Below are 15,350 nucleotides of genomic sequence, written 5' to 3'. Positions count from 1 at the left end.
TTTCCCAGATAATCTTTAATCTCTTCTAGGTCAATGAAGACCAATTGCGGTTACTTCCCTTCCGTTACAAACACAACATTAGAAGTTTAGAAGAATACAGGTTGTTCAGTTGATCATGCAAAAGTAGGGCATGTCTAGGAGTTTGGGAGTTTCGGCTCTACCTCTTGAATCTACGTGTTTGCTCTTCGGTTGACATATGGCCGAGAGGAGGAGCGGGGAGGACTGGTCTATCGGTCAAAATGAGAATACGTTAGTCCGGCTGTATACGTCATCACTTCCAACCTCCCATGTCGATGTCGTCAATGTTGCCGAGTTTGGCCAGGATGTCAGTGGCGGTGGCGCCGTAGTTTATGACGCGGACAAGAACGTTGTTGTTTGTCAGGGTGTATCTGACGGAGAAACAAGATGTTAATTAATTGGTTGAAATGAAATCTTTCCCTGAGGCCGTGGTCGTTGACTCCGAGTTGTTGTGGAGTGTGGCAATTGTTCAGCAGGCGCCTTGCCCGCGCACAGAGGAGGATCAGTGACAGGCGGGTCCTCATCTCAAGAGGGCGGGGCAAGCTTGTTACAACATGTATGCCAACTCTTCAGTATAAATGAGAATAATTCAACCAGGATGTGCACGTTGTTCATGTATTATTGACATCATAAAATAGGGAATAAATAGTAAAACGGCGCCTCAGAGTACATTATATCTTTGAATATACACGGACAGTTGGACACGTTATATTTCAGAAAAATAACGACGAGTGGGAGTTGTTTTATCGTACAATACAACACTGCAGGGTGCAATGTACTCCTGAATTTACTAGCAGGGCATTTGCCTTCTGTATTTATCAGAAGAGTATAACAATAATATGCGCATTTATAATGCGCCAAATTCCAATCACCAAGCGGATGCTCATAGCGCTACACTCTCAGAGTATTACTGTCTGTGTGGTAGCAGGATATTGCCTTCTGTATTTAGTGCATCACTTGCTTGTTAACGGTGTTGGAACCTACACCGAAACGTGGCTCCTAATTGTAATAAAAAGTTTACCCATATACCCTCTCCTTACTTATTCAGTAAAACGATGTGGGTGGCTATATTAGGTTTGTTTGCTTTTTGTTTGACGCCTCGATCAGCTCTATGACGGCGCTCTTTAAATAATCTAATGACCCGAAATTGCGATAGATGGCATGCAATCAGTTAAGTCGCCACGCCTGACTTCCCCATCCATTTAGTCGCCATTTACAAGTATAGTTTGCTGGGGGCCTATATTCTTACCCGGAATTCCCCGGTTTCTATAATTAGTAGCAAGGAATTCAATTCTGTATTAGGTAACTGGGGCCAGTGGGTTAAGGTGATGCAAATTGCAGCTGTCTCCCTTAGTTGTGCCCGAGTCAACTGGTCGTGGGTTAGAATCCGATGAACTGTCCACCTTCAAGTAGCTCACACACAAACAGCTGTAAACACATGCGTCCTGTGAAGACTGGTTCTACCCAGTCTTCACGGGCCACTCACACCAGCTTGACTCTTGGGAATTTCTTCGGCTTCACATGTACAGGTGACTTTGTTCGAAATAGGCCGCTGTTCATTTAACAGGAAATGGGTAAATGTTAACATTCTAGAGCACTAGACAACATGGGATGTATACTCCCCAGGAAGCTGAAAATGAATATCTAGTGCACATTGATCAATTGACACATGTAATAGTGTGATCTAACATGGTCCAAGCGCATTTGAGAGGTTATACAATGGAAAGTGCGCTATACAAATTTATCAGTGAATTGATGAACAATACAACAGACGATGGCTCCTGCACAGGCAAGTTATAGAACACTTTCACACAACACTTCCTCTGTGACAGGGGCCACGCTTCGTCCTCACTCTAATGTCATCTTATACATGCCCCTCAGTGATTAACTCCCTTCGTGCCTGAGCTCGGCATGTCAGTGTCATTGGGCATGTCGTTGTATTTAAAAAATCCAACCAGCACCACTGTAACGCTTTTGAAATGAGAATAAAGCATTCGTGATATATTTTGTTTGTACACATTCTTGAATGAACAAACCTGGTATTCATACAAGAAAACCTAATTATCGTGTAAAAAGGGTCAGGAAGTACGGCAGTTACGGTCGTCTTAGCGCTACGATTGTCTCAAATATGTGTCGAAGTGTGGAAGTTACGATTGTCGTACATCTGTGCGCATGCATGGTCATGTGTGGCAGTCACGGTCGTCTTGGTTCTACGATCGTCGTACATCTGTGGTAAAGTATGGCAGTCACGGTCGTCTTGGTTCTACGATCGTCGTACATCTGTGGTAAAGTATGGAAGTCACAGTCGTCTTGGTTCTACGATCGTCGTATATCTGTGGTAAAGTATGGAAGTCACAGTCGTCTTGGTTCTACGATCGTCGTATATCTGTGGTAAAGTATGACAGTCACGGTCGTCTTGGTTCTACGATCGTCGTATATCTGTGGTAAAGTATGACAGTCACGGTCGTCTTCGTTCTACGATCGTCGTACATCTGTGGTAAAGTATGACAGTCACGGTCGTCTTGGTTCTACGATCGTCGTACATCTGTGGTAAAGTATGACAGTCACGGTCGTCTTGGTTCTACGATCGTCGTACATCTGTGGTAAAGTATGACAGTCACGGTCGTTTTGGTTCTACGATCGTCGTACATCTGTGGTAAAGTATGGCAGTCATGGTCGTCTTGGTTCTACGATCGTCGTACATCTGTGGTAAAGTATGGCAGTCACGGTCGTCTTGGTTCTACGATCGTCGTACATCTGTGGTAAAGTATGACAGTCATGGTCGTCTTGGTTCTACGATCGTCGTACATCTGTGGTAAAGTATGGCAGTCATGGTCGTCTTGGTTCTACGATCGTCGTACATCTGTGGTAAAGTATGGCAGTCACGGTCGTCTTGGTTCTACGATCGTCGTACATCTGTGGTAAAGTATGACAGTCATGGTCGTCTTGGTTCTACGATCGTCGTACATCTGTGGTAAAGTATGGCAGTCATGGTCGTCTTGGTTCTACGATCGTCGTACATCTGTGGTAAAGTATAGCAGTTACGGTCGTCGGCCGTTACGGTTCTACGATTTCGGTTAGTCTTAGCGCTACGAGAGTTGTAATTAAGACTGTATTGAAGTATGACCATTCGCGCGTCCGATTACGTTTCATAACCGCGCTCATGGGCTTCACCAAGGCGGCAAATGTCTGAGACCTGAATCACCTCGGGCTTTCCTACCGCATTAAGCTGACACGCTGTGATGTAACTGGAATACTGTTCAAACTGGCGTTAAACCCAACTCACTCACTCACTTCATTAACTCAACTACAAAGGTGCTACAACAAAATATATTTATTACAGTAATGACAGCATATAATGATATAATACAAATAAACCCAAAATAATACCATCAAGTGTCGTTTATCTGTAACCATGGAAACAATGGCACCTCCATCCAGTCACACTCCAGACAGATCTATGACGTCATGACTCCAAACCGATAGGTGGTGCTCTGACGGTACATCTCTCCAGGGTGTAGGATGGTGCTGGGGAACTTGGGCTAAACAGATCAGAATTATAGCTGAAGACTTGTTCAACGAGAGTGTGTTTTTTGTTGTAGTAACGCCGCACTCAGCTATATTCCAGATCTATGACAGCAGTCTGTAAATAATCGAGTCTGGACCAGATAATACAGAAATTGACAACATGAGCATCTATTGGGATACGCAGACATGCATCAACCAAGTCAGCGAGCCTGACCCGATCCCGCTAGTCGCCTCTTACGACAAGCATGCGTTGTCGGGGACCAATTCTAACCCGGATATTCAGGGGTATCCTAAAAGAGATCGGCCTTTGATCACGTGGCTTACATTGATAGCGGTGAGGTGAGGTGAAATGGGGTTTAACGTCGCGTCCAAGATTATTGCACTTTTAGAGCGACGTGCATGTACGTGTGTGCGTGGCTGCTTGTATTAGTCCGGACTGATGCTAGCACACTGAGATACCATGCCGCAGTTTAAAATGAATACCCCACTCAGACACAGTATACTGACTCAGAGCCGACCAATCCTTGTTTTAGCCCTTTAATGCCGAGCGCCAGACAGGGTATCAACAAGTACCATCTTTTAACGTCTTTTGGTATGACGCGGCCGGGGATCGAACCCCGAACCTTCCGCTCTCCGGGCGGACGCTCTACCACTAGACCACGGAGGCGGTCTACATTGATAGCGTGATAACGCAAAACAATCATATAAAAATAAATACATGCTTTGTGCGCTACTTCCACTTTTGTCTTCTTGTGTGAGCTGCATGTGCATTCCGTGCAAAATTTGACACGTGGCTGCACTTCAAGACAGCAAGCGACAACACAGTACAAGCGGTTGTGGTCAAGAGACATTCTTTAGTCATTTATCTATCAGAAACATTATCTACCTTTTGTTGGTTGTTTTCATATGAATAATTATTATATCATAGAGAAACTGAATCTGTGAACAACTCAGAAATGTGCCAACTCACGTTGTGGACGCTGTCGGGGTAGTGTTGAGCCTCGAGACAGAACGCGGAGTACCTCCCATACACCGCCCCTCCCTTCCCGGGGTTGTTGAGCCAGTGCCCTGTGTAGAACATAAGGGCAGGCTCGGTGGTGGAACACTCGAAGTACCGGCCCGACCCTGGGTGTTCGAATCTGTGGAGAAAACAACGTGAGATGAATGAGTGAATGTTGTTTAACGCCGAAGTCAGCAATATTCCAACTACATCTGTTAATAAACTGGAGTCTGGACCAGGCAAACCAGTGACTGATAGCATGACCTCATTCCACGCCACCAAGGCACAATACGTCACAGATCTCGTTCCACGGCTCTTACCACAAACATGGGATGCGATGGTCCTGATCTTCCGGCATGAACCATCACATTGCAAATAGCGGAAACATTGTACCAATGGTAATGTGGTCTCTGTAACCATGGCGATGTGGCATGTGTAACCATGGTGAGGAGGCGTGTAGGCGTGGTCCCGTTATTAAACGAGAATCATTTACTTTTATCTTGTTGTTCATGTCCAGCGAACAATAACTGTCGGGGTTACCAAATGAACATCAGGTGGTCGGCCGCTTACCTGGCGGCAAACTCTTTATTTCCCGTCACCTGCAGGTTGTAATTACAGGTGAAGCCTCTGCCCAGCTCGGGATTGTGCAGCCGGTCACCAACACGGGTCGGTGTCCGGAGGTCTTGGGGCTGACCAGTCACATCTTTGATTTCACCTGCATATACATACAACATATACAGTTGAACCGCAATTCCAGTGAGGGTGGTTTACCCTGCTTTAAGCAAAATTCCAGAAATATCATGGCGCGGGGGGGGGGGGGGGCACCAGAAATAGGCTTCACACATTGTACCCATGCCAGGAATGCCGCCCCTCACCTTATACAGTCGAACCCCGCTAGTCTGCACCCAGATGATCACGGATGTGGGGCATATTGTATACTTCAATGGAATACAATACTACTTCAACTACAAGCCTATTAATCCGAACATACTTGTATGTTTAAACACACTGCTTTACTTGTGGTTAGTACACACTACTTTACTTGTGGTTAAAACACACTACTTTACTTGTGGTTAATACACACTACTGTACTTGTCGTTAATACACACTACTTTACTTATGGTTAATACACACTACTTTACTTGTGGTCAATACACACTACTTTACTTGTCGTTATTACACACTACTTTATTTGTGGTTAATACTCACTACTTTACTTGTGGTTAATACACACTACTTTACTTGTCATTATTACACACTACTTTACTTGTCGTTAAGACACACTACTTTACTTGTGGTTAACACTCACTACTTTACTTGTCGCTAATACACACTACTTTACTTGTCGTTAATACTCACTACTTTACTTGTGGTTAATACACACTACTTTACTTGTCATTATTACACACTACTTTACTTGTCGTTAAGACACACTACTTTACTTGTGGTTAACACTCACTACTTTACTTCTCGCTAATACACACTACTTTACTTGTCGTTAATACACGTTACTTTACTTGTGGTTAAAACACACTACTTTACTTGTCGTTAATACACATTACTTTACTTGACGTTAAAACACACTACTTTACTTGTCGTTAATACACACTACTTTACTTGACGTTAAAACACACTACTTTACTTGTCGTTAATACACACTACTTTACCTGTCGTTAATACACGCTACTTTACTTGTCGTTAAAACACACTACTTTACTTGTCGCTAATACACACTACTTAACTTGACGTTAAAACACACAACTTTACTTGAGGTTAAAACACAATACTTTACTTGTGGTTAAAACACACTACTTTACTTGTCGTTAATACACACTACTTTACTTGTCGTTAATACACACTACTTTACTTGAGGTTAAAACACGCTACTTTACTTGACGTTAAAACACACTACTTTACTTGTCGTTAATACTCTCTACTTTACTTGTCGTTAATACACACTACTTTACTTGATGTTAATACACACTTCTTTACTTGATGTTAATACACACTACTTTACTTGTCGCTAATACACACTACTTTACTTGACGCAGGGCCATCTGGATTAATGATGGTTCAGATTATCACTATCAATGTCTTAAATGCAGATAAAGTGGTTGCAGACGTTAAAACACACAACTTTACTTGAGGTTAAAACACAATACTTTACTTGTGGTTAATACACACTACTTTACTTGTCGTTAATACACACTACTTTACTTGTCGTAAATACACACTACTTTAGTTGAGGTTAAAACACGCTACTTTACTTGACGTTAAAACACACAACTTTACTTGTCGTTAATACACTCTACTTTACTTGTCGTTAATACACACTACTTTACTTGACGTTAATACACACTACTTTACTTGATGTTAATACACACTACTTTACTTGTCGCCAATACACACTACTTTACTTGTCGCTAATACACACTACTTTACTTGACGCAGGGCCATCTGGATTAATGATGGTTCAGATTATCACTATCAATGTCTTAAATGCAGATAAAGTGGTTGCAGACTGTATACAGTCTATGTGTATGCACCTGTTGGTATATAGAGGTTATTCATAGGTAGATATGTGTCAGCCTTTACTGTCGCCACGTGGTTCTCCAACTCTGCTGCTCCAGCGCCCTGAAACCGTGTAAAGGATTAAAGCTGCGAGATCTGATTGTGAGGAATTGCTGCATAGGCATCACTTGGCGGATGAGGGATGACAAAGTAGACACAATTAATGGATCCTTGCTTGACAGCGGTATAAGGATCTGTACCGAAACGGCGCCTTTACAGTATTAAAGAAGTAGTTATCCATAAATTGTGTCTACTTTGTCAGATTGTGAGGATGTTCAAAACCAGATATGTAGGTGCTTTTCTCAGTTTTCATATCTAAGTTTTGTTTACTATTAGAAAACAAATTAGAAAACATATCTGACCATGGCCTGTCCGAATACATCGCGTCCTAAACAATACGACAACCTCAAAAGGAACATTTTGCCTGACACACTACAGTCCTGGTCACTTGTAATAGAATCACGAAGATAGCTGCATGTGTGCTAATACTTATAAAGTGAAACCACGCCATTCCGCCCATAAGGAATATTACTTAAAGTAATGGCAAAAATTGTATAGTTCGCTTTTCAAGACATGTCCAACTTTTTTTGCCAATAAACACCATAATTGAGTTTTGATCCCTCAAGTGGCGAGAACGATAGGGCAATCCCAACAGGCAGATCTCGCCACAAACAATGGGACAATCCCAACAGGCAGATCTCGCCACAAACAATAGGACGATCCCAACAGGCAGAGACCGCCACAAACAATGAACAATCCCAACAGGCAGATCTCGCCATAAACAATAGGACGATCCCAACAGGCAGATCTCGCCATAAACAATAGGACGATCCCAACAGGCAGATCTCGCCATAAACAATAGGACGATCCCAACAGGCAGATCTCGCCATAAACAATAGGACAATCCCAACAGGCAGATCTCGCCACAAACAATAGGACGATCCCAACAGGCAGATCTCGCCATAAACAATAAGACGATCCCAACAGGCAGATCTCGCCATAAACAATAGGACGACCCCAACAGGCAGATCTCGCCATAAACAATAGGACAATCCCTACAGGCAGATCTCGCCATAAACAATAGGACGATCCCAACAGGCAGATCTCGCCATAAACAATAGGACGATCCCAACAGGCAGATCTCGCCATAAACAATAGGACGATCCCAGCAGGCAGATCTCGCCACAAACAATAGGACGATCCCAACAGGCAGATCTCGCCACAAACAATAGGACGATCCCAACAGGCAGATCTCGCCACAAACAATAGGACGATCCCAACAGGCAGATCTCGCCATAAACAATAGGACGATCCCAACAGGCAGATCTCGCCACGAACAATAGGACGATCCCAACAGGCAAATCTCGCCACAAACAATAGGACGATCCCAACAGGCAGATCTCGCCATAAACAATAGGACAATCCCTACAGGCAGATCTCGCCACAAACAATAGGACAATCCCAACAGGCAGATCTCGCCATAAACAATAGGACGATTCCAACAGGCAGATCTCGCCATAAACAATAGGATGATCCCAACAGGCAAATCTCGCCACAAACAATAGGACGATCCCAACAGGCAGATCTCGCCACAAACAATAGGACGATCCCAACAGGCAGAGACCGCCTCCGTGGTCTAGTGGTAGAGCGTCCGCCCGGAGAGCGGAAGGTTCGGGGTTCGATCCCCGGCCGCGTCATACCAATAGCTGTTTAAAGATGGTACTTGTTGTAACCCTGTCTGGCGCTCGGCATTAAGGGGCTAAAACAAGGACTGGTCGGCTCTGGGTCAGTATACTGTGTCTGAGTGGGATATTCATGTTAAACTGCGGCATGGTATCTCAGTCAGCTAGGACTATAAATCAACATCAGTCCGGACTAGTACAAGCAGCCACACAAACACACACACACGTACATGCACGTCGCTATATATAAGTGCAATAATCTTGGACGCGACGTTAAACCCCATTTCACCTCACCTCACCTACAGGCAGATCTCGCCACAAACAATAGGGCAATCCCTACAGGCAGATGTCGCCATAAACAATAGGGCAATCCCTACAGGCAGATCTCGCCATAAACAATAGGGCAATCCCTACAGGCAGATCTCGCCATAAACAATAGGGCAATCCCTACAGGCAGATCTCGCCACAAACAATAGGGCAATCCCTACAGGCAGATCTCGCCATAAACAATAGGGCAATCCCTACAGGCAGATGTCGCCACAAACAATAGGGCAATCCCTACAGGCAGATCTCGCCATAAACAATAGGGCAATCCCTACAGGCAGATCTCGCCACAAACAATAGGGCAATCCCTACAGGCAGATCTCGCCACAAACAATAGGGCAATCCCTACAGGCAGATCTCGCCATAAACAATAGGGCAATCCCTACAGGCAGATCTCGCCATAAACAATAGGGCAATCCCTACAGGCAGATCTCGCCATAAACAATAGGGCAATCCCTACAGGCAGATCTCGCCATAAACAATAGGGCAATCCCTACAGGCAGATCTCGCCACAAACAATAGGGCAATCCCTACAGGCAGATCTCGCCACAAACAATAGGGCAATCCCTACAGGCAGATGTCGCCACAAACAATAGGGCAATCCCTACAGGCAGATCTCGCCACAAACAATAGGGCAATCCCTACAGGCAGATCTCGCCATAAACAATAGGGCAATCCCTACAGGCAGATGTCGCCACAAACAATAGGGCAATCCCTACAGGCAGATCTCGCCATAAACAATAGGGCAATCCCTACAGGCAGATGTCGCCACAAACAATAGGGCAATCCCTACAGGCAGATCTCGCCATAAACAATAGGGCAATCCCTACAGGCAGATCTCGCCATAAACAATAGGACGATCCCTACAGGCAGATCTCGCCATAAACAATAGGGCAATCCCTACAGGCAGATCTCGCCATAAACAATAGGGCAATCCCTACAGGCAGATCTCGCCATAAACAATAGGGCAATCCCTACAGGCAGATCTCGCCATAAACAATAGGGCAATCCCTACAGGCAGATCTCGCCACAAACAATAGGGCAATCCCTACAGGCAGATCTCGCCACAAACAATAGGGCAATCCCTACAGGCAGATGTCGCCACAAACAATAGGGCAATCCCTACAGGCAGATCTCGCCACAAACAATAGGGCAATCCCTACAGGCAGATCTCGCCATAAACAATAGGGCAATCCCTACAGGCAGATGTCGCCACAAACAATAGGGCAATCCCTACAGGCAGATCTCGCCATAAACAATAGGGCAATCCCTACAGGCAGATGTCGCCACAAACAATAGGGCAATCCCTACAGGCAGATCTCGCCATAAACAATAGGGCAATCCCTACAGGCAGATCTCGCCATAAACAATAGGGCAATCCCTACAGGCAGATCTCGCCACAAACAATAGGGCAATCCCTACAGGCAGATGTCGCCACAAACAATAGGGCAATCCCTACAGGCAGATCTCGCCATAAACAATAGGGCAATCCCTACAGGCAGATCTCGCCACAAACAATAGGGCAATCCCTACAGGCAGATCTCGCCACAAACAATAGGGCAATCCCTACAGGCAGATGTCGCCACAAACAATAGGGCAATCCCTACAGGCAGATCTCGCCACAAACAATAGGGCAATCCCTACAGGCAGATCTCGCCATAAACAATAGGGCAATCCCTACAGGCAGATGTCGCCACAAACAATAGGGCAATCCCTACAGGCAGATCTCGCCATAAACAATAGGGCAATCCCTACAGGCAGATGTCGCCACAAACAATAGGGCAATCCCTACAGGCAGATCTCGCCATAAACAATAGGGCAATCCCTACAGGCAGATCTCGCCACAAACAATAGGGCAATCCCTACAGGCAGATGTCGCCACAAACAATAGGGCAATCCCTACAGGCAGATCTCGCCATAAACAATAGGGCAATCCCTACAGGCAGATCTCGCCACAAACAATAGGGCAATCCCTACAGGCAGATCTCGCCATAAACAATAGGGCAATCCCTAAAGGCAGATGTCGCCACAAACAATAGGGCAATCCCTACAGGCAGATCTCGCCATAAACAATAGGGCAATCCCTACAGGCAGATGTCGCCACAAACAATAGGGCAATCCCTACAGGCAGATGTCGCCACAAACAATAGGGCAATCCCTACAGGCAGATCTCGCCATAAACAATAGGGCAATCCCTACAGGCAGATGTCGCCACAAACAATAGGGCAATCCCTACAGGCAGATCTCGCCATAAACAATAGGGCAATCCCATGACGGGTGAGGTCAGAACGACAATAACGAAACTTCATTCACTTGAACTTTGAAGAACTACCCAATCCCAGTCTCTATGGAAAGGGATTCATTTCCCGTCCATTACTCACATGTCCGGCCAGGTTAAAATACACGTGGTTCGTGAGGTTGATGGGCGTGGCCTTGGTGGTGGTCGCTGTGTACTCGAGAGTCAAGCCGTTGTCGTCATCTAACTCATACGTCACCACCGTGGTTACCTCCCCTGGAAAGTTCTCCTCTCCGTCAGGGCTGACATACTTCAACACTAACTTATTCCCTTCTATGGTGGCATCCCAGAGCATCTGTTGGAAGCAGAATGTGGACTGTGCAGTTTAGAGTGAGTGACTGAGTTGGGTTTAAGGCCGCGTTTAACAGTATTCCAGTTATTTCACGGCGTGTCAGCTTAATGTGGGAGGAAAGCCCGAAGTGATGCAGGTGTCAGACGTTTACCACTTTGGTGAAACCCACGAGATCGGGTATGGTGCTGACAAACCTAGAAACATAATTGGGGCGAACCGGGATTCGAACCCACGATCAAAGGTTTCTGGCGTGCCCAAGGGACGCAACTCTGCACAGCGAATCGCAGCCACCCATGCCCCCAGTCCGGTTTGGAAACATCGTGCACGAAACACCATCATGTTAATGTTTACTACTTGCTAGTGATTCACAAACCCTATTCGAGATATGGTCAGGATCGTATGGACTTCTTATGACTATTTAAGCGCCATCTGGGGGAAGAACTCGCTGAGCAGGGGTGCGACAGTGTACACGACCCACACAGGAACACAAAACCTGGGTAGCTGAACAGTGAGTTCAGTCAACCGTAGAGAGATGTGCAATTGCGTGGATCGATGCTCATGATGTCAGTCACTAGAGTGTCTGGTCTAGACTTGAATATTTACAGCCCGCTGTCATATGCCTGAAATATTGCTGATGCGGCGTTAAATAACAAACAAACAACAACATGGTCCAGACTTGATGATTTAGAAAGCTAAACTATTGATGACTACGGCGTATAACAACATTCACACACTCACAAGGAGTGTCTGATCCATACAGAGACAGAAATACCCCAGGACTCTAATAGAGTCCATGTTATAGTGAACATAGCGATACTGAATGACAGCAAATACAATACTCAGGTGGAACAGGGGCATCGATAAACCGGAAGGTTCAGATCAATCAACGCCACTCTCCTAATGGACGGCGGCGGTCGGGTAGCCTAGTGGTTAAAGCGTTCGCTCGTCACGCCGAAGACCCAGGTTCGATTCCCGACATGGGTACAATGTGTGAAGCCCATTTCTGGTGTCCCCGCCGTGATATTGCTGGAATATTGCTAAAAGCGGCGTAAAACCAAACTCACTCACTCACTCACTCACTCCTAATGGACGGAGGAATTGCTAAAATACATGAACAGGGGCCGATCCAGGACATTTTAAAAAGGGGATGTTCACAGTAATGTCTGTGGATGAATACTTAAACATTCCCTCAAGATCATCCCCTCAATGAACAACAGGGTGTATCACGTGTTACAAGCCGTACCTTGTCAAAGCCCTTGGTGCCACCGTGCAGGAAGTTGGGGGCCTCCTGCAGGTCGTTGGCGTTGAGGTTGTAGGTTTTGCCGTCAAGGTCGAAGGTGGCTCCGGCAATGCGGTCAGCCACACGGCCCACAAGAGCGCCCATGTAGATGGGGTTGGCTTGGTAACCTTGCAGAGAGAAGTGACATTAGAATGTGGTCAACAGTCCTGAAGACCAGAGGTCTAGATGACCTTTTGGTTATTTGGATATTTTACTCATGAGTTGGATTTAGATAGGGTGGCCACAATTGTTAGAGGGTATTCTCATATTTTTACCCATCTGTTTCTTCACAATTGGGTATTTTAACTTAAACAATCCCCTCATATCATAAAAAACTCTGTGAATAGTAGTACACCCGTCTGTGTCTGCTTGTGGCTCCCTCTCCCGGAAGCCATTTTTGTCTGCAGAACCTAGTATTATGTGAAAGGCGCTTTACGTCACCAATGAGCGACTGTTTAAGATACATGTACACTGACTTGCCACGATGTGCTTTTCAACTGGCATTTATCAGTATGTCTTTAAGTGGCGATCGGCTGATACACAATCATTTTATCTTACAGTTGTAATATACGCATTGATTTTATTTCAATATCGTTTTTGCCGCGTATCTGATACGCTAGGATTTGATTTGCCTGCGTATTTTAGTTTATTTAATGCACACACACACTTACTCACTCGCCCACCCACTCACCAACCCACACACCTATACATTCACTCACTCACTCACTCACTCACTCACTCACTCGCTCATACCTTCAATGTCTTCAAAGCCTGGGCAGATGTCCGCGACCCTCCCCGCTCTGTCTGGCATCCGGATCTCCGTGATGGTACCGCCGTAGTTGATGATGCAGACCACGACGTCGTTCTTGTTGGTCAACGTAAACCTACAAAATACCAAAAATAGAACCCTTTTCGGTACACAAAAACAGCGTCCCCCGTATAACGAGTTGTCAGTGATGTGAAACTAACAGCGTATAAAAAGCATCACACACCCTAAGTTATCCTCCAGTACACAAGTAATTATGCAAAACAGGATGTTAAATTAATTCACAATGAACAATGTCTTTTTTTAAATCTGTTACAACCCATTAATAATTCAGACCCAGACCCATATAATATATCCACTGGAGACAAAAGTCCCCACTAACATCCGTTGGTCATTGTACATGCCGACAGCGTTGTTCATGATGTTATAACATCAACCAATGGTCTGACGAGGACAAGACGTGTTGACAGGCCACCCGTCCTGGCGAAGGACGAACACTGCTGACTGTGGCCTCAATATCACCATATAACACAACTGTTACGCATCATGAACACAGTACATCGTATTGAGCAGAGTCAAAGGTGGTCCAAGCGTATACTTCCCTTTCCCCGACTGTTCAGTAATTACACAATGTCTGTACACATGAAACTCATTCTAGACTGGACACTAGTGCCTAGTTGCCGTAAAAGGACTATGCTTGTCGTAAGAGGCGAGTAACAGGGTCGGGTGGTCAGGCTCGCTGACTTGGTTGAATCATGTCATAGATCCCAGTTGCGTGGATCGATGCTCATGATATCAATAACTGGATTGTCTGGACCAGACTCGATTATTTACAGACCGCCGTCATATAGCTAGATTATTGCTGAGTGCGGCGTAAAACAACCAACTAACCAACTAGAGCCTTGTCCCTCTTTAACGACAGTATGTAAACGGGACGTCTAGCAAGTCTAGTGACATGCCTTGACCTGAAGCTGACCTGACTGATTTTACCACAGACCTACCTGGTCACCTCGCTTCCGTCCCTCGACTGACCGTAGCTGTCCTGTGTAACGCGCGACATGGTGGACTTGGCAAACTGTTGCGGACTGTGGCGTAGATCTAGTTCCTGACTAGACGATATGTCTCTGAAAGTACCAGGCTTCCTTCGTGCACGACCGGCCTGATACAACTTATTGCAGTTATCTCCCTTCGGTGCATTGTCTTTTTTTTATTTAATTCATAACATCAAACATTCTCCTTGTCTGTTCGGAAACTGATGGACTCTGCTACATAGTGATGCTGTTCCTGCATCCAGTGTTGTCAATAGCAAACTTGAAGGACAGGATTTCCATGTTTAGTTTAAGAACAACATTTTTTGGAGATCCTCTTTTCACGATTTGACATATTTTAGCCTTGCTCTGTGGAAACATAGGGAGTCAACCAAAGTAAATTCAGTGTTTAAAAGTGGAATGTGTATATCCACGTCGGTAGATGACCAAATGGCCGTGTGATCTTGCACCTGAAAAACATACTGTGTTTGCCGTTTTTTCTGCTGTCCGGTGGCAAAAATATATGCGATATAAAGTTAGTTCCTATACATATTACATACGTGAAG

At 45.2% G+C, this 15,350-nt stretch overlaps 1 protein-coding gene across 1 annotated transcript; it reads right to left on the bottom strand.

Annotated features, from left to right (window-relative positions):
- Positions 1 to 3,476: 3,476 nt before the first annotated feature.
- On the bottom strand, positions 3,477 to 14,868 carry LOC139443893 (galactose mutarotase-like). Its single transcript, XM_071224780.1, has 8 exons — positions 14,758 to 14,868; positions 13,744 to 13,874; positions 12,955 to 13,118; positions 11,505 to 11,714; positions 7,093 to 7,180; positions 5,117 to 5,261; positions 4,517 to 4,685; positions 3,477 to 3,560 (listed from the first exon to the last, which is right to left on the bottom strand). The coding sequence occupies exons 1-8, from the start codon at positions 14,814 to 14,816 to the stop codon at positions 3,477 to 3,479; spliced, it is 1,050 nt and encodes a 349-aa protein (XP_071080881.1). The 5' UTR covers positions 14,817 to 14,868.
- Between the last annotated feature and the right edge of the window lie 482 nt (positions 14,869 to 15,350).

The sequence above is a fragment of the Haliotis cracherodii genome, unplaced genomic scaffold (assembly GCF_022045235.1).
Source record: "Haliotis cracherodii isolate W230 unplaced genomic scaffold, xgHalCrac1.p SCAF_5, whole genome shotgun sequence".
NCBI lineage: Eukaryota > Metazoa > Mollusca > Gastropoda > Lepetellida > Haliotidae > Haliotis > Haliotis cracherodii.
The sequence above is the reverse complement of the archived record's forward strand: the minus strand, read 5'-3'. Positions and strand labels throughout refer to the sequence as shown.

What these genes read in the sequence shown, in the direction of transcription:
- LOC139443893 (XM_071224780.1), bottom strand. Translation starts at nt 14,816, where the DNA reads ATGTCGCGCGTTACACAGGACAGCTACGGTCAGTCGAGGGACGGAAGC. An exon ending in GACGGAAGCGAGGTGACCAG is followed by an intron (nt 13,875 to 14,757) that starts GTAGGTCTGTGG and finishes GGTATTTTGTAG; the next exon opens with GTTTACGTTGACCAACAAGA. An exon ending in TAACCTCTATATACCAACAG is followed by an intron (nt 5,262 to 7,092) that starts GTGCATACACAT and finishes ATGTATATGCAG; the next exon opens with GTGAAATCAAAGATGTGACT.